Below are 20,767 nucleotides of genomic sequence, written 5' to 3'. Positions count from 1 at the left end.
CACCTAGATGTATGTGTGTATATATATATAACAGATCACACCTCTTTTTAAAGTTTCATTTCAGTTCTATCTTTTAAACTTTCATAATACCAAACCATTTAAATTTATTTGCAGGCTAAAGCCTTAGTATTAATGTAGGACATTGGTTCTTAAAGTGTGATCTTTGGACAAGCACCATTAGCAAGGCAATCCATAACTATAAGGGTGGTATCCTTCAGATGGTTCTGATGTACTCTAAAGTTTGGGAAACATTGATCTAGGAGAAACCAAGACATGCATCAGTTATCATCAATCACAATATCATGGAAATTATCCTTGATTTCTCTACCCCCTTTCTGCCTAGTTGACACCCTTTCTTATAGAACAGATAGCATAAATCACCTGGCATCTATTACCTCCTTTCCATATCTTGTTAGACCTCTTTCTCTGATGACTTTGGTAGACCGTCTGATCTCTGCACCTCTAGTCTAAGTCCATGGAGTAAACATCCTAATTCCCAGACTTTATAACAATCTTGCATTAAGATGGAAGCCAAACCCTTGGCGTAATGTATGAGGCTCTGTATTGGTCTTTTCCACTAAACTTTAAGATTTCCTTGGAAATAGCTTGCTTCTCTTACAAGATGTAGTATAAAGCAGTGGTGACGTGCATTTTATGGGAATCAGATTGTCTGATTTCCATTCCTGATGTTTTTACTTACTAGATTTGTGAATTTGTTCGATTTATTTAAATTCTTTGGGCCTTACTGTTCTCTCCTGTAAAACTTCATGGGATTGTGGTGAGAATTAAATGAAACGATATATCGAAAGCACTAGGAATAGTATATAGCCCTTTAGAGAAATATTAGCTATTGTGTTGTTTGCATCTCTACTGCGAACAATAGTACCTAGTACACAGCAGGAGCTAAAGCAGTTGTTGGATAACAGAGTGAACAAATTTCAATGTACTAAAGATTCTACAAGCCCCTTGTATGCTACATAAACTATTAAGAATTTGATAGGTTCTAGAAACGAATATTACCTCATATATTTTCACTTCTGAAATAATGCTATTACACTTAACCTTCCCCTAAATGTTTTCCTCTCCTAAACTTTTCTTTGAATCAAAATCACTTATTTCAGAAAATAAAAGTGTCTATTTTCCAAGAGATAATCACTAAAGCAAATTTCACCACAAAGGTTTTTTGGGAGTTATAAAGCTCATTTGTTCTGTTTTATATTTTAGTCTCCAAAAATTGTTGAAGGACTAGCTTGTTACTCTAATTTATATTATCAAATTATTTTGAAAGTTACATATGAACAACATGTATTTAGTGATTATTTTAGCAGTTCAGAAAGCACAAAATAAAGCCAACAATTTAGAGATATTTTAAATCTTGAGAATTTACTGGCTAGAAGATAACATATCCAATCCTTCTGTTTTAAGACTAGTTGTAGGAAAATGATATACTAATTTTTAAAAGATCTTCAAAAATTAATTGGCTTATACAGAAATTGAAACTATGTGATATTTATTTTGGTTACATAGCAACATTTGAAAATACTCTTTCAATGCAAGCAGATTTAGATTAATCTTTGAATTCAAGCTAAAATCAATTTCTACTTCTCAGAAAATGAGTTAAGAATCTTTAGTCGTCAAGTGACAGCTCAGTCTCTGGATCATAAATCAAGTTGTGATGAAGGGATACACATTCACGAGAATGGAAAGCTAATAATAATCCTATACAACCCGATTTTTCTCTTGGGCTTATGAAAGATCAGCATTTTTCACCTGCTGAGAAAAGTAGCTCTATTTTGTCTGCTGTGTCTCCAGATTTGGATATTATCTTGGGTGCTGCTGCAATGCATGACACTCGGTTGAAGTAGTCTTGAAATTCTATAAAGTATAATCTGATAATATTAAACTACACAATCTTAAATCCTTCTTTGTCACCGTGCACAGACCAATACTCCTCCACAGAGAGGAGGAATGAAAAGAGCACCGAACCCAGACCCAGAAGGTAATGGCGTGACCTTCATCAAGTCACTAAGCCTACTTGAGCCTCAATTGCTTGTCTATCTAATTAGAGTATTGCACTAGATGATTTCTATAGTCGCTGCCGCTTCTGCCACCTCTAAGATTTGATTACTCATTCAAATATATTTTACTGCTCTAAATAAGGTAAAATTTTGCTGCCTTTAATGGAAAATGGAAGCAGCTCTATCAATAAACGTTTTCACAAAATTCTACATATAATATTTTTATGGCTTATTTGCTGCCCTTTCAGCACTCAGGATAGGCAAATTTCCATCAAAATTGTGTTACTAATTCAACTTAAGAAATGGCTACCTAGTACATCCATCCAACAATATGGGTACAGATTACATATTTATTCAGGGAATTTCTGGACAAACACAGTTTACCAAATTGACTCATATCACCCACAAGATTTAAATCCTATTGAAGACTTTTGAGTAAACCTATGAAGTGTGTGGCTATCAGTTTTCCTGGGATTCCATGGCATGGAATAGTATCCAAGTATAGACCATCCAAAATGTTTAAAATTCTTTTAAAACATTGCATTGCATCTCTCCTTTCTTGAATAGGCTAGGCTGTCTCCCCGATTGCTGGATTCTTGGTCTTGTCACTTTACATTGAGAAGGGAGGTAGCCATTTACATTTTTTAAAAAATTAGCTTATTCTTAACCTTAGGCCCAAGAGAATATTGACTGCTATACAGAAGGGAAATATAATAACTTCTACTGCGAGAGTACCTTTCTGTCCCCCAACACACACTCTTTTGTTTGTTTCTTTTGCTTTCCTTAGTTTACTAGATAATTTTCATGTTCACTGAGTCCTCTATAGGTCCTACAAGTTACTCAGTTTTCCACATATGACTTCTCTTTGTTTCGTGCCTTTATAATAAATACTATAATCTGATTAACAAAAAAAGAAAAGAAAATAATGAAGATTTGGTTTTTAAGAATAGCCCTTCCTGGAGTCTTAACAAAATAATAAAAGTTCTACTTGATGCTAAATCCTCAAGATATATAACCAAAAAATAAAAGGCTCATTCTAGGTCCCATTAACCTATAATGGGAACTTTTACAGTGCCCTTTCTGACTCCTATTTGTTCTTCAATTACACTATCCTCCCTGATCACCTGCTTAAAATGTTGTCTTTGATTGATGTGAGCATTTTAGGGTGGCACACAAAATTCATCACAGTTTGATCCTGGTAACACTCTAGGAACAGTTAATAGTCATTTCCCAGACAACCTTATATTCTAGTAACTACATGACAGGGACTTTCCAATTCTGTATTCCCATTTTCCCATCACTTAATTCATTGTTTATTTAGTTTTTGGGTTTTAGTATCGTCTCTTTTATCATGAGCAATGGATTCCAGATATATAAATACTGTACAAGTATTTGTAAATATTGAAGATACTACATGTGGTTCAAACTACATTCCAAGAATACATGAGATAAATTTGATGACTTGGAAATAAATTCCTATGACAAATTTCCAGGAATAGATTTCCCAAGTTGCCAGGGAAACGCGTCTTTCCTCTTCCTGTGTGTTTATTGTAAAATCCAATATTTTAAAAATATCAACAGTTATATTAATCATGAATTATACACAGTGCTGTATTTAGAGGTTGAGATGAACTACAGCCCTGAATCAAGCAGCAGCTGAATATCTTAGTAAGTACTGTGTGCCTCATTACATCAGATAACGATCTTCTAACACAGCGATCCCCAAACTTGAGTAGCATTAGAATCCCATGGACAGCCTATTAAAAATCCTATTGCTGGGCCCCATCCTCAGGGTTTCTAATGCAACAGGTCATGATTGGGGCCCAGAATTTTGCATTTCTAACAACTACTGTATACAAGTTTAAAGGTAACAATTTTGATCTGTTAGTTTATATATATCAAACTGCCTTATTAACAAAATTAATAAAAATAATGTGTAATAATATGATTTTAAGCATATCAGAAAAATCCAAGTGTATCAGCCCCTTTGACATTTTTCTTCTTATGTCACATGTAATGGAGATGAACGATTTTAGCAACTCCCAAGGAATCTCATACATTACTTTGGTAATATTATTATTCACATAATTATTTCTCAATAAAGTGAGCATCATATGCAGGAAAAAAAGTAATGGTAATCTACAGCTATTAAGGTTGCAGAAATACTTAAGGTGGTTTATATTGTATACATCATAGCCATTAAGCATTCTTAGGTTCAATGACTATCATTTGGGACATGGGACGTATGTAAAAAGTATACTATACCATAGTTTTTATAGACTAACTTTAATTTCTTTTTTGAAACTTTCAAAAGAAATTAAGTACCAGAGTGTAATAAGCCTAAGGGTCAAAATAATTAAAAATTTTAATAAAGGAGGCAATATTTTAAATAAGCAAAGCCTTTGTATGAATTATTTTTATAAATTCTTGTTTTACACGTAATGGAATGACACAGTTGAAACTCCTTTCCATCAGGGTATGTATCTTGTTCTTATATCCTTCATACAAAAGAACACTTGGAAGCTTGAAAACATAATGTTTAGTCTGAATATACTCTGTATAAAATATTAAAGGAATAGGCCATTTCTTAATAATGCACAAACCTATTCAGTCTGCCATACACTATTTTTCATGTTTCAACACATTTAATGTATAATGAATTGAATATGAGAGCCATTCTTTTAAAATTATAATATGTATATTTTTGGTCACTTTTATTTTAATAACTGTGCATTTTTGACCAGAAAATATGCTAATTTGAAGTTGCACAACAAAACAGAACTTAGTGCCAAAGTTATTTGTTTTAGAGAAAAAATGTTATCAATATGAGAAACTAGCAGAAGCAGAATTTTGTCTTCTATTTGAAATTTTTAAATTTACTTTAAAAAAAATAAAGAATGATTATAGCAAATATATGAAATATTTAAACAGTCAAAATAGAAATGAAAATTATTTGACTACACCTTAGCTTTTTATTTAACTTTATAGTTAATATATGTTAGGTAAGGATCATAAAGCACAAATGAACTTATGAGTAAAGCTGGAGGAAATAAAACCCATGCACTTATGTTTCAAGTCTCCTTTATTTTAAATCCCACTAAGCTTACATCAAAGTAAAAGAAATGAAATATAGTACATGCCGCATTTTTAAAATTCTAATCCAATCTCCTAAAACATAAACACTGTTTTGATGAAGAGAACACAATTCACATAGAGACATAGTGTTAGCAACAGAAAAATCACTTCTATTTTTTTAAAGCACCAAGATAACATTTTACTTTTTATAAATTAAAAGTTGCTAGAATAAATTCTATCTTATCTGATTTCTAGCATTTGTCCACATTTTCCCTTTTTTTTTTCAGAGTGCATTTTGTTTCAAGGAAAGATTCAAAAAAAAAAAAAAAAGCCTGTAAGATTTTGCCATGTTTTTCTAATTTAATCAGACATCCTTCCTTGAAAGGTCAGCATAATAGGTGAAAGTGACATACTTAAAATAGAGTTTAGGCAGAAAAATTTCAAGTGACCAAGAATCACATATCACATATGTCAAAAATTTGATGTTCCTGGATTGACTATTCAGCCTATGAAGTAGAATTTGGACTGCGATTCATAAAGGCAGAATCCCAGGTGATTATTGCTGACACAGTTGTCAAAATATTATTTCTGCATATAAAACCCCATTCACAAAGTGAAAGCTAGAAATCCAGTTGGTAAGATTTTTAGAACCCGAACTTCCCAAATAGCAATAATTCTAATACTACAGGAAAATAACATTATACTGTAAAGTAGAAAAGTAATTACTTATTTTAGAAAGTATTTTTATTATTTTCATTCCTGTCTATGATTTATTCATTTTAAACAGTTCTATGATTTGCTCAACTGGATTTATTTACAGGATTCTCACTTTTTTCCCCTTGATAACAATCAATATAATTTTCAATATGAAGCTATCTTTACGTAGTTTTTTTTTCAGTTAAACTTCAGTTCACAAGCCAGTTGTATTTTCTAGCTACATTTAACTCAATATGTCTGCTAGTACAAAAGACAATGTAATATATTTAATATAGATATATTATAGATTATACAAGATATATGTGTTTATATATAAGAATTGTACTTAATTTTATGCCATTAAAAGAGACAATGAAATCCCTAAAAGACATTATTTCAAGTAATATAGTGTAAATCATCAAATTATTTTCAAAAAACAAAACAAAACAAAAATCGTTGTTAGCTTTCTTATTTGGGAAAGCTCTTATTATTCATTTTTTAGATAATTTTAATTAATGGGCAATTAATACAGGAACCGTAAATGCTGAGAATTAAGGGAGAATTTCATGAAATGGGGATTGGCCTCACACAGCTTACAGTTCCCTGGCTGAAATAAAGATCAATCAAATGATTGCATTAATGTATAATTGTAAGCTGTGGATATACAACAAAGAACATGCATAAGGAGGTAGATGAGCTTATCAGGGGTTGTATGCTAGGGGTAGGGGTGAGAGTCATTTAGGAGGTGGTGGGGCAGGAGGGTGGCTTGTGAAAAGTCAGGAGGTCTCCATGAAGAAGCAACATTTGACGTGAAATCTGAAATATCAATATTTGAGAACATTTTCATCACTAAAAATTATAAATAAACTGCATACCAAATTACTATGTTTAAACTGCCTCAATTATTAAGTTGGTGCAAAAGTAATTGCAGTGTTTGCATTGTTGAAATTTGCCATTTGATATTGGAATACATTCTGAATTAAGTGTGAAATATGTTATACATCATTTTAATGTGCATTTCTCGTTTTGTTTTTGGTAATGACTTATTATTTGCTGTTTGTTTTATATGTATTTTAGACTATGGAAATTATGTTAGACAAAAAGCAAATACGAGTGATTTTCTTATTGATGTTGAAAATGGATTGTAAAGCAGCGGAGACAACTCACAACACCAACAACGCGTTTGGCTCAGGAACTGCTAATGAAGGTCCAGTGCAGTGGTAGTTCAAGAAATTGTGCACAGGAGACAAGGGCCTTGAAGATGAGGAGCATAGTGACCGGCCATTGAAAGCTGCAGCACTATTCACAATAGCAAAGACTTGGAACCAACCCAAATGTCCAACAAAGATAGACTGGATTAAGAAAATGTGGCACATATACACCATGGAATACTATGCAGCCATAAAAAAGGATGACTTCATGTCCTTTGTAGGGACATGGATGAAGCTGGAAACCATCATTCTCAGCAAACTATGGCAAGGACAAGAAACCAAACATCACATGTTCTCACTCATAGGTGGGAACTGAACAATGAGAACACTTGGACACAGGAAGGGGGACATCACACACCGGGGCCTGTTGTGGGATGCGGGGAGAGGGGAGGGATAGCATTAGGAGATATACCTAATGTAAATGACGAGTTAATGGGTGCAGCACACCAACATGGCACATGTATACATGTGTAACAAACCTGCACGTTGTGCTCATGTACCCTAGAACTTAAAGTATAATTTAAAAAAAAAAAAAAAAGAAAGTTGACAAGGACCAACTGAGAGTGATCATCGAAGCTGATTCTCTTACAACTACAAAAGAGGTTGCCGAAGAACTCAGTGTTGACCATTCTGTGGTCGTTCGGCATTTGAAGCAAATTGGAAAGGTGAAAAAACTTGATAAGTGGGTGCCTCATGAGCTGAGCGAAAGTAAAAAAAAATAAAAAATAAAAAATAAAAATGTTGTTTTGAAGTGTCATTTTCTTATTCTACACAACAGTGAACCATTTCTCGATCAGATTGTAACATGCGATAAAAAGTGGATTTTATACAACTGCTGACAAGCATCTCGGTGGCTGGACCAAGAAGAAGCTCCAAAGCACTTCCCAAAGCCAAACTTGCATTAAAAAAGCCGTGGTCGCTGTTTGGTGGTCTGCTGCTGGTCTGATCCACTGCAGTTTTCTGAAGCCCGGTGAAGCCATTACTTCAGAGATTATGCTCAGCAAATTGATGAGCGGCATCGAAAACTGCAATTCCTGCAGCCGGCATTAGTCAACAGAAAGGGTCCAATTCTTGTCCACGACAATGCCCAATGACACATTGCACAAACAATGCTTCAAAAGTTGAACAAATTGGGCTACAAAGTTTTGCCTCATCTGCCATATTCACCTGACCTCTCGCCAACCGACTACCACTTCTTCAAGCATCTCCAGAACCTTTTGCACGGTAATCGCTTCCACAACTAGCAGGATGCAGAAAATGCTTTCCAAGAGTTCGTCGAATCCCGAAGCACAGATTTTTATTCTACAGGAATAAACAAACTTATTTCTCGTTGACAAAAATGCGATGACTGTAATGGTTCCTACTTTGACTAATAAAGATGTGTTCGAGCCTAGTAATAATGATTTAAAATTCGTGGTCCAAAACCGCAATTCCTTTTGCAGCAAGATTGTAAGCGAACTTTTGTCTGTGCAGATTATATGGAATAAAAATGAAGTGACATCAGAGGCAATGTATTGGGCTCTGAATTTAGAAGAGGTGCCTGCTGAGACTTCACACAACACTGTCAACTTTCCTTCTCCTAAATACAAATTCAAGACCTCAAGTGTAGACTGAGATTTAAGGAGACATGTAAATGAATTTAGCAAAAGAGTTCGAATTAAAATGGGAGAACCTCAAAGCTTGTCTTAGAATAAGAAATGATATTTAGATAGCTCTTTCACATGTATTATATGTATTTGTATTCTTAGATGCATAGAAATATTTCAGTTGCTCAAATCTCACTTGCTCTAAAGTGATATGACATAGGAATTACTCTAACTCCTTTTTTTAGAGGTGAAGACAAATGTTTTTCAAGATTAAAAAAAATTCTTTTTGAGAGACAGAGTCTGGCTCCGTCATCCAGGCTAGAGTGCAGCGGCTCAGTCGTACCCCACTGCAGCCTGAAACTCTTGGGCTCAAGCAATCTTCCCACCTCAGTCCCCTGAGTAGCTAGAACTGCAGGTGAATGCCACCGCTCCAGGCTAAATTCTATTGATTGATTGATTGATTGATTGATTGGAGATGGGGTGTTCTCACTGTGTTTGCCCAGGCTGATCCCGAAGCCCTGGCCTCAAGTGAGTCTCCTGCCTTGGTCTCTCAAAGAGCTGGGATTACAGGTATGAGCCACCTGGTCAGTTTTTGATTAATTGGCTTACATCTGATTATATAATAAGTGGTAGAGATAGAATGGAAATGCAGATGCCTCAATTCTAACCAATGTGCTTAACCTGTTTTACTACTGTATTATTTTTGACATCTTACTAAAGTACTAAAAAACACAATCTGGAAAATATAAATAACACTATAATATACAATTATGCCATAGCCATAGCCTCCATTTAGAAATCAGAATATTTGAGCAAAGATAAAACATTCTATCCTATCAGGATGCCTTTTATTTGAAAGCATGAAAAACACTAAGAGTGGCTTAAACAACAAAGAAGAGGCATTCTTTCACGTAATTCAGTGGTTCAGTGATATCAAGGTTCCATGCTGGCTTCTCTTATGCTCGCTGGGCTCTGCCTTTCTAGTCCCGAGAGAAATGCAGCTGCTGCAGACACAGAACCTTTACAGAACAAGCCCAGATGGAGGAAATCCTGGGTCTCTCCCTATCTCTCCATCAGGAGGAAAACCTTTCCTAGAAATCACTGGAATTCTGCACCAGTCTCATTGGCTTAACTTACACTTGCTTCAACCAGTCCCTGCCACAATAACTATCATGGTCGCGATTAGTTCTCAGATGAATCAACATTCAACCCATGGAGTCGCAGAGGGGCCATTTTCCAGGAACACCTGGGAGGGTGAAAACTTGAACAATATCGATGTTTCTTTCATCAGCAAGGAGAATCCAGCGAACAGATATTGGGTGGGCAATCAACAAGCTCCCTATTTGCCAAAAGAGTGTTTTCCTTTAAGTGCATGTTCACCTCTAAGACATCAATAAATATCTAAAGAAACCTTAATTCCACAATTACTGATTCGGATACCTCTTTCTGTTTTCCACAAACATATATTACTCATTTCAGACAGTGCTTTTTCTACACTCCCTGAACCCTGCCAGTCCTCACTCTCTTCTTATTGGAGTTTCTTTAATTAAGTGAGTCATAGCTCATGATTTCTTTGTACTAGTTAATCAGAATATCAAAACTATACCAAGTGAAAACTGTGTAGCTCGACCTTCCTTGGATCTCTCCTCCAATGCATTTATGTAATGATATGTAGTCTAAGAAAGTTTACGTGGTAGATTGACACTATCAATCAGTCAATAAATCAATCAATTTAAGTACAATCAATTTAAGTCATGTGTAAGCAAAAGGCTGTTTTTAGAAAAAAACAATAACCTAACAATATATAGAGGCTTTGATATGTGTTGATTGTTCTCAAAATCAAATATTAATATTAGAACTATTGAATTATTTACCCAAATTTCTGAATAAAATTAAGCCCTGGATTGAAATATCATATCATTCATAGTTTATAGGGCCAGAGAAGGTAACAGCTTCAGTCTGCTTTGCTAAAGGCACCAAATATAATGCCAGATTATATGAGTGTCAAATAAAATTCTTTCATTGAAAAATGAATTGCTATTCACGACCTCCACAAATAATTTCAGTTTACAAATTTGAGTATTATTTTCATGACCTTCATTTAGAGAAAATTAAAGTTTCATTAAATTTACTCCCAGATATTTATTTGGAGAATTAGTCCGAGGCCTAATAATATATGTAGTATCATATTTCCCTACAAGGTTTTCTCTAAGATATGAAGCACCATTTAAAAATGGAGATAGGGAACGGGCGCGGTGGCTCACGCCTGTAATCCCAGCACTTTGGGAGGCCAAGGCGGGCGGATCACGAGGTCAGGAGATCGAGTCCATCCTGGCTTACACGGTGAAAGCCCGTCTCTACCAAAAAACACAAAAAATTAGCCGGGCGTGCTGGCGGGCGCCTGTAGTCCCAACTACTCGGGAGGCTGAGGCAGGAGAATGGCGTGAACCCGGGAGGCGGAGCTTGCAGTGAGCCGAGATCGCGCCACAGGGCTCCAGCCTGGGTGACAGAGCGAGACTCCATCTCAAAAAAAAAAAAAAAAAAAAAAAAAAAATGGAGATAGAAATACTACTCCCAAGAAAATTACCTAGGTGAATTGTAAAGTTTCATGTATGAATACGTCTTTGGAGGAAAAGGAAGAATAGAAATAGAAAAGAAATTATATGTAGGAATGAACTACTCTTCGCCATTTTTCTCCAAATATGTTAATTTTTTATAGCTCAGATGATACAAGCATTCCATGAAAGATTCGTTTGAAATGAATCACTTATTTATTTTTTAAAATTTATATTTCAACAGATTTGGAATTTAGAGCTTCTGATGAGAATATGATTGGAAGTTAGAGAGGGAGCTGGCAGTCTCCCAAATCTCCTTAGTTATGGACAGTTCCTGATGGAATGCTATTATTAATCCCCTAAGTAAGAGTTTCTCAATTCAGCCACTGTCATTTTAGACCAGGTCATTCTTCTTTTTAGGGGCTGCCCTGTTCATTGGAAGATATTTAGCAGTACCTCTGGTCTCCCCTACTAAATGTAAAAGTGCCTGCTTTCCCCAGTTGTTACAAAAGTCTTCAAACATTGCCAAATATCCCACCGAGGCAAAATAAAAATTCCCTCTTCCCTTACTCGCTCAACCTGTTAAGAACCACTACCCTAAATCAAGAGTGAGAATTTGCAGTGATTTAATATGGTATAATATTGTTATTATGATTTTTTTCCTCTTTACAGTCATATTTTAGTTATCCTCCAGTCAGATGTACTGCCAGTTATTAGAGTTAATTAATTTGAAAAATAACAAACTCAAAGTTATTTCCAGCTATTACTTGTCTTTTTTTATGAAAAACGTTTCAGCAAGGATATCACAATTGTTATAAGTATCTATTTCCTTTAAAAACAATACAACTACAAAACTAATCTATCCTTGTCATATTAAAAATGAGAGCAATAACAATAATTAATTGAATCTAGAGGCACAAATATTTGTATATGCCAGGCTATTAAATCCAAAACCTAAACTTACCATACATTATTTTCACCCAGTAATTTGGTCAGTTTCTCAAAAAAAAAAAACAATCTAATGTTTTCTAAATCTGCACTATATATTTCCTTATATATATTATGGTTAACATAATATGTGGGAAATTTAAAGGAAATATACACTATATATCACCACAGAACAATAATTCACATCATTTGATTTTGTTCTTTTTTTTTAGCTTTGGAGTTCTCAGGTATTGTAAGTTTCATGAACTATTGGGGAGTGTCTCTTTTCTCCCTGCAAATAATAATGATAAGCTTGAAGAGAATGACCAACTGTTTTAGGCTATTTTACGCATCAGAAATAGGAAAATCACAGTTGCAAGATCAACAGAGGACAGCAATGAAGAGGAGCTAATGGGTCCAAGTGGGGATCTCTGAAGCAAGAGTAAACCAAAGAAGAAACTGAAAACTTTTGACTGTGGAAGCTATAAGAGATATCTGGGCAACAAAGAGACAGTAAATTGGGCCAGAGATGGGAAATGTGAAGAGGTAATTTATCCAGAGGAGTGTTTCTCAAATTCAATGTGCTAAAGAGTCACCTATTGAGATACACATTCTGATTCACAATGTCTGGAGCAGGGTCTGGTAGTCTGCATTTCTAATAATCTCCCACACGTTGATGTTGCTGGTTTGTCCCTGTGCCACACTTTACCCAGCAAGGTGCTAAGAATACCCCACTGTCTACCTCCAACATAGCTCTGGAAGTAGAAGTGCCAACTCTGTCCCATCACATTATCTATGAGAATAACAATGGGGGAATTCATTTCCCCCAATTCCCAATATAAAAAATGTGTTACCATTATACCTTCTTTAAAGGAAAACATAAGCCAGACTGTTGCTGTGAAATATAAGATGATTTCTTGTTTTAAAAAATAAACATATACATCTCTATTAGTTATAGATACTAATATAGTAATATATACACTATATTATTTAGTATATAGTATATATAGTATATAGTGTGTGTATATATGGTATATAGTATACCATATACTAATATATAGTTACTAAATGTTACCATAGCTTTTGCTTTTCTTATATCCTGAAGCAGCAGGTTCTCTGGTATATTATCTGAAGGAGTCATGAAAAATTTAAATTTCTAAAATCAAATTAAGGTGAGGTTTGACTTTTAGATGATTAGTTTCAAATGAGTTTTCCAGCTCAATCTTGAGTTTCAATTCACTCTTTATGACAACCTAGGCTGTGCTTTTATCCTAATCATTTGATTCCTTTTACACCTCTGGGAAAACCAAATCCTGGCTTACTTCATACTCTCTCCTCTAAAGTAACTAACGAAGGCTTGATTTTAGGTTTTGGCATATTGTCAAAGTCAAGGTGTGTCAGGAAGAGAAGCAGATACAAAGATGACAGATAGATGAAGTATCTCTGATGGAAAACATCCGCTGGTGAAGAAGCTGGTGCTATGATAAAAATGTGTATATTTAGGCACAAAAATCTAAAGACTGAACGCCAACACGAAGTGGAAGTAATTACAATCTCTTGAAAAGACGACTATCATAGAAGGACAGGAATACATAAATTTGTTCCTATGACAAATATTTCAAAATAGTACTTCACATATTTCACAAACTATACTTAGAAACAAAAAGGTATGCTCAGGAATTTATTACACAATTGTGTAGGGAAAAGAGTTTGAGAAATGTAAATAACACCCCCCTCATTTTTCAGAAAAAATAAAAGAAAAATGTTCTCCCAGAAAAGCCTCATTATAGTCATTCAGAACACCAAAATGCTACACACTCTGTAATTTGTATCTGGATTGATAAAATACCAAAGCTATGTAAAAAGTTTAAAACTTAAAGGCAGCAGCAGATTTTTTCTAAGTAATATTCCCATTTTTAAGCTGATCTAGGCAAATTGTAGACATTTTAAACAAGTAAATTAAGACAACATAGGTTTATACTGTTGATCAATAAATTCTAACTACTTGGAAGAGTAGTTACCAAGGTTGATTTTAAGGCTATGACTTTGGAGATTACCATCTCCAAATACACACTTTCTATATTACCTGAAATTTAGACAGTCTAATTAATTCACCTATTCTGATCACATCAAAAAAAGTCACTCTTAGATCATTGACATGATGCCAATAATAATTAAACTATTTAATCAGTCCATTCAAGCAATTGATAAATTAAGGAGAAAAAAATCTTCAAAATTCTCAGTAGCTCCATTGGACACAAATGTCAAGCTGTTCTACTCCATATATTGAATACTCCTATAAGTATAATTTGTCACCAGAAGTACAAGAGTTCTCTTTAGAGAATACAATAAATTCATCTGCTCCCTAAGACAGGTAATGGAGAAAATGTTTCCTTGTGATAGTTTATTGAACTCACCCCATGTGATGGATAAGAGATCCAGCCCAGCTCCCCTTGAATTGTTTTTGAATCCAGTAGATTGACTAAAATAAAACATAATACACAAACACAGTTAATAACAGTGAATTATTTCTATTTGCTTCTGTTGAGTTCACATTGTCTGTTGTTGATGTTGCTCAAAAAACATAACTCTTCCTTCTCATTATAAGTCTATAATTAGTATAAAGAGAAGGAAATTACAAAAAATACACAGGGAAAGTTAAGAGAGCAAAAGTTTCTGTGTCCTTTTAAACTGTTTGCATTTGTTTACAAGGATAAGTTAATGTTCAATATACTGACAATTTCTGACATAATAATTATGGGTTTAAAGAGGAAACAATAAAAATGCATAATAGAAAACAACATTAATGCTAGCATATCAAAATAACTTCAAAAATATTAAATTTGATAAATTTACATACGATTCCACAATTAATTCATTTCTTAAATATGTTGCCAGAATGAATCAATTTATCTGTTTATTTATATCTAATATGACATCTTCATATCATCCCTGGCTAATACTCAACATATTATTCTGCAATGTGTATTTTTTAAAAATGTATTCATTATTTACTTATACGTAACACACAAAAAGCTTAACTACCAATTTGAGGAGAAATCAAAGTAAAACTATGTTTTATAATAACACCTGGGTAAAGCTTTACTTATTTAAAGTAATTATTTTTACTCAAAGGCTTTAGTGGTTTTACTCAGAACTTTGTGCTAGTTCTAATGACTTTTAATCGATATTTGTACACAAAAAGTAAAATATAGCATGCATATGGTTGCATTTTTAATATATTATTAAAAGAAGATGGAACACTGTTTATTTTCCATACTGAATATTCATTTGTAATAGGTTAGAAAATAAAATATACAACAGCATTTCAAATACAATCAATAACAAAAGGTTCACTTTAATTGTCTATCTGACCTATTAAATAATGGAAACTATGGTTTTACCTCATCTTTCTCCTAAATTAGAAAACAATCCCATGATTGACTAATGGAGGATGTGAAGGAAGCTTACATAAACTAAGCATGCATTATTAACATGAACCAGACCATGAAAATCAATAAATACAATAGAAGGGAATCATTTTCAGGGGTTACATATATACACAAACCAAAACATAATGCAAATACATACACTGCACAACATGTTCTCATGTTGTTTGTAAAGTGTTTCCTGATACATGAAAAGCACCATCCTTTTAAAAATCATCTCAAGTATTTTTTTGCAAAGCAAACAATCTTATAAAATGTTAAGAAAAATAAATCATGTATTTGATAGACTTTAAAAAATCATCTCAACTATTTTTTTGTGAAGGAAATATTAATCTCATAAAATGTTTAGAAAAATAAATTACATATTTGATAGACATTAGGTTTCTAAATTTTCAAGCAGTACTAAAATTTTGATTACCTGTTTAGGTGATAAATAAATTAGATGGGTAAAAGTAAGGCTCTTGATCACTACAATTTAAAAGAAATACAATTCTCAAAGTTAGATTCTTTCAGTTTTGCTAGTGAAAGACAAACATAAACTTTACCTTTTACATTATAATTCCTTAATGATTAAAGAATTTTTTCCCAATAAATTAATCCTAATGAGAAGTAATTGTATTTAGAGTAAAACAGAAGATAGATAGCCGCTGCATGGATTACATAGTATAATTTCCATAATTGAATAATTTCCCAGGATATCAGTTTGGAAATTAACAGTATGCTTAATTATATTGCAATTATCTCTGAAAAATAATTAAATACTCTCAACCAATTAATCAATGTTATAGATTATATTTCAGATCAGTGTTAGAAAATTTTTGAAAATATGAAAATACTTCCTCACCTTTAAATTAAAGGATATTACCAACATTTATTCCGATGAAAGATATACCTAATTCAATTGTTAGCTGTGTGATACCAATCATTTAATTTCTCTGAGCTTTATATGGGATTTGCATAGTAGAAATCAGCTTGCCAGTATACATAAATTATTAGATTATATTTGCAATGTCCTTAGGGGTTTAAATGGCTTAATGTATCATTGTGTTCAGGTAGTAATTGCACATTACTAAATGATAATTATATGTTACTCCACATGCTAAGATCAATCACTAGTTTAATCTCAGTATTAGTAACCAGAGTGAGAATAAGAAGATATGGTTATTACATAGACTCCATTTAGTAAATTACTTATTGGAATGTAGGTTGTCAACTAATGAATGACCATATCCTTAAGTTTCTTCTGATAATAAGAACAATGGAAAAGAACTGGACTAATCACATCAGCATTTGGTTTCTACTCAAAGTAGAACAAATAAACCAAAATAGATTAGACCATACAGTCAATTAAAGTAAGTGCAGAAGATTAATTAAATTTATTGCATTTACTCAGAAATTAAATTTTTAGTGCACTCCATTTAGCATAAATGAGAAAAACACAATTAGCAGCATTGCTTCTGACTCTAATTCTATTGTCTATCAATTATATCTACCCTGACTATCTTGCAATGTTGCTGTAATGTTCAAATACCATAAATATCTTTAAAACCACCATGAGTTTATAACATGCTGTACAGACTTCTTTCTTGTAAATTTAATGCATTAATATTATTTAACAACAGTTCCATTGTGCTTCTGAATTATATTGATAATTCAATTACATGACCTAAATACATGATCTAGTAGAGTAGAATAGTTAACTTCAAAACACACTTTAAAAGCACATACTTTGGATTTATAAAGTGCCTTTTGTTTGTACCCAAATAAAAATAACACCGTCTAAGAATTCTAAATACCTTAAAGTGAATCGTTACTTAATTGGGACTCCCAGGATACAAACCTCAAATCTCCTGTGATCCATTGTAGAACTGTTTGAGTATATAGCGTAATTGAGGTAAGAAAAGACAATGAATGGAATTTCAAAGTAAATCTGTGAGCGATTTCTCTGCATACATTGACTCAATGTAACATTGCAATACACATCTTAAATCTCACACTGATACAGGCAAGAACTTTGGTTACTATAATGCTGTCCCCTCTCTAAACATATCTAGACCTGATCATTTCCTTTCAAACGCTAGGACAGACAGGATAGGCTAATGAGTTGTGACGTACAAATATACTACTGTGGACTGAGTTTTAATTGCACTAGTAGTTGGACAGTTTATTTCAATTGCTGGACAATATGAGTTCGCAATGATAAAATCTGACAAAAAGAAAACTTTCTTAAGGCTAGGTAGGAACATATGCATGACTTCATTCTTTAATGGCTGTCTCATGCCAGTTATTTATCAAAGCTGTGAGTTACCCCTTCCCAGATTTCATATTCTAATGATGTGATTGCTAAATATTTTTGGTGTGTAACAGAAAACACATTATTTTGTTAATTTTAGAATATTTTATATTCAAAAAACTATGTGGAATATATAAACTTTTTTAATGAAAGTGATTTAAATTGGAAATGTTTTTAAATGTCATGATTCTATTTAAGTTGGTAAATAAATAACTGGAGTTTTTCTGGGCAAACATGAATTTGTAAAACACCATCTTAAGTATAGATGGATATGGTTCTAGGTTTTTCTTTCACATGTTTTACTGCCTCTAATTGCTTTTAAATAGAGATGTATGACTAGAAGGGGCTTATATTCATAAGAAGGGGAAGGCAATCCTTACTTGGACTGTTGATTTGACTTTCAGATGGGCACTAAGTTACTGAGATCTGGAAAGAAGGAATGGTGGTTTCTGACGTAAATAAGAAGGTGTAGAATGGAGTAAAGGAGTAAAAACAAAGTATAGTGGCAGGCGCGGTGGCTCATGCCTGTAATCCCAGCACTTTGGGAGGCCAAGGCAAGTGGATCACCAGAGGTCAGGAGTTCAAGACCAGCCTGGCCAACGTGGCGAAAACTCATCTCTACTAAAAATACAAAAATTAGCTGGCGTGGCGGCACACGCCTGTAATCCCAGCTACTTGGGAGGCTGAGGCAGGAGAATCGCTTGAACCCGGAGGCGCAGGTTGCAGTGAGCCGAGATTGCGCCACAGCAATGCAGCCTGGGAAACAGAGCGAAACTCCATCTCAAAACAAACAAAACAAAGCAAACAAACAAAAAAAGGAGCAAAGTATAGAGCAAATTGGCTCAAATTGGTAATAAGTACTTATGGAAAGAAGGAAACCTAGATGTTATTTCTGCCACTGATTTCTACTGTTACGTTTCCCCCTCTTTTGGATTGTGGGATTAAGATTCCCAGAGTCACCCTCTCTCTTCCTTTCCTATCCTCTATCACAATGGAGAGACTCAATCAAAAGTCCACTCCTAGTAAAATTGCTCATTAGTATTGGTAGTGTCACAAATAATTGCCTATTCAAATAATTTACAGTCTTTTATTCTCAGTAAAAGGAACAAACTAAGATTTTTTATTTCAAATTCTCAGTTACTAAAAGAAGGGCTTGAAACAAATGTTCCCAGTTAGTGAGGGCGGATTAAAAATGTACAAGTTTCTGGAGTTTTTATTTTTAGAGAATTATTAACACATAAAGATTTTTAAAGGACATTTCTAAATTCTGATTCATAGTGGCTACTTGTCCATTTAGAAAGACTGAGAGTGAAACTAATATTCACACCTTGAAAGATTTTTAAGTGCCACAAACATGCAGAGAGTTCTAAAAGGTTTTTAAAATTAAATGCCACAGTTTTTTACTGAAGCAGATCTTTCCAATTACCTAATAATACACCCATAGGCTTTGTGGTAAGGCTATAGTTGCATTTTATGAAACTGAGTTATAAATAATTATTAAGCAATCATTTCAAGGTTAACAGTAGGCTTTAATGGCTAAAGAATTTCAAACTCATATAATAATGCACATGTTCTCTTGTAAAACCTTCAGTTATAAGGGACTTTTATAGCCAAGTACAAATAACTATAAAACCACTACAACAAAAATAAGCCCATCCTTTGATTACATCTTGTTTTCACTAAAGAGTAATGACAGTTTCTTTCTATGCACACCATCACTGTAATTGTCCCAGCCTCATTTCACAAATACTTATCTTTATGATTTTCACCACTTTCTGTTATAATAAGCAGAATAACTTTGCTCTAGGTTACAGGACTACACAGAGCTCTTCAATCTGCTTCTAAGTATATTTAAATGTCACAAATTGAAGAAAATGATACAGAAAGAAATAAACTTTGTACTCAGTGTTATCATTCTCTGTGTAGTTCTCCGGTCAAACATAATACAGAATTAAGAAATCGACCTATATTTTCTGATAGGAATTCACCAAAGCTCAGCTTTTCTGTTTTACTGTAAGCAGCAGGGTATGATATCGAGAAGTTTAGAGAAGATAGATTTTTGATGTACTTATGTATTGCAACATAACTTTTATCTACCATGCTTGTATATTCTTAATTTAATTGTTCCTGTGGACTTCCTGTTTGTATTTATTTTCTTTCTACCCAAGCATAATTTTTTTTTTTTTTTTTTTTTTTTTTTTGAGACGGGGTCTCCCTGTGTCGCCAGGCTGGAGTGCAGTGGCACAAACTTGGCTCACTGCAACCTCTGCCTCCTGGATTCAAGCGATTCTCCTGCCTCAGCCTCCCGAGTAACTGGGACTACAGGCGTGTGCCACCACACCCAGCTAATTTTTGTACTTTTAGTAGAGACGGGGTTTCACTATGTTGGCCAGGATTGTCTCGATCTCTTGACCTCATGATCCGCACGCCTTGGCCTCCCAAAGTGCTGAGATTACAGGCGTAAGCCACCATGCCCAGCCAAAATACTTTAATAGCTCTAATTAGTATTTTATTTCACAGATAAAAAATTATAAAAATGTTGTACTATAAACGAAGTCAACTATTATGCGTCAATTGTGTGCAGATAAAAGTTTCTGTAAACTGTGTTAAATTTAGCAGCATTTTATATCACAGAAATGTTAATTTATACAATTTTTATCAAATGAACAGCTAAAATTATGATGTAATAATTTTATTTATTTATTTATTTTTTTGTTTTTTGAGACGGAGTCTCGCTCTGTCTCCCAGGCTGGAGTGCAGTGGCACGATCTCCTCCCACTGCCAGCTCCGCCTAACAGGTTCACGCCATTCTCCTGCCTCAGCCTCCCGAGTAGCTGGGACTACAGGCACCTGCCACCACGCCTGGCTAATTTTGTTTTTGTGTAGAGACGGGGTTTCACCGCGTTAGTCAGGATGGTCTTGATCTCCTGACCTCGTGAACCGCCGGCCTCGGCCTC

The 20,767-nt window shown here is 34.0% G+C and overlaps 1 protein-coding gene across 2 annotated transcripts in view; it reads right to left on the bottom strand.

Moving 5' to 3' along the window:
* EPHA3 (EPH receptor A3) overlaps window positions 1–20,767 on the bottom strand; it is a 358,721-nt gene that overhangs the window by 324,569 nt on the left and 13,385 nt on the right. For both annotated transcript variants that reach the window (XM_019022857.4, XM_055381421.2), the window contains exon 2: window positions 14,486–14,550. In XM_019022857.4, coding sequence (XP_018878402.2) covers window positions 14,486–14,550 — 65 coding nt within the window. The remainder of the gene's footprint in view (window positions 1–14,485; window positions 14,551–20,767) is intronic.

Source organism: Gorilla gorilla, chromosome 2 (genome assembly GCF_029281585.2).
Source record: "Gorilla gorilla gorilla isolate KB3781 chromosome 2, NHGRI_mGorGor1-v2.1_pri, whole genome shotgun sequence".
NCBI classification, from domain to species: Eukaryota; Metazoa; Chordata; class Mammalia; order Primates; family Hominidae; genus Gorilla; species Gorilla gorilla.
The sequence above is the reverse complement of the archived record's forward strand: the minus strand, read 5'-3'. Positions and strand labels throughout refer to the sequence as shown.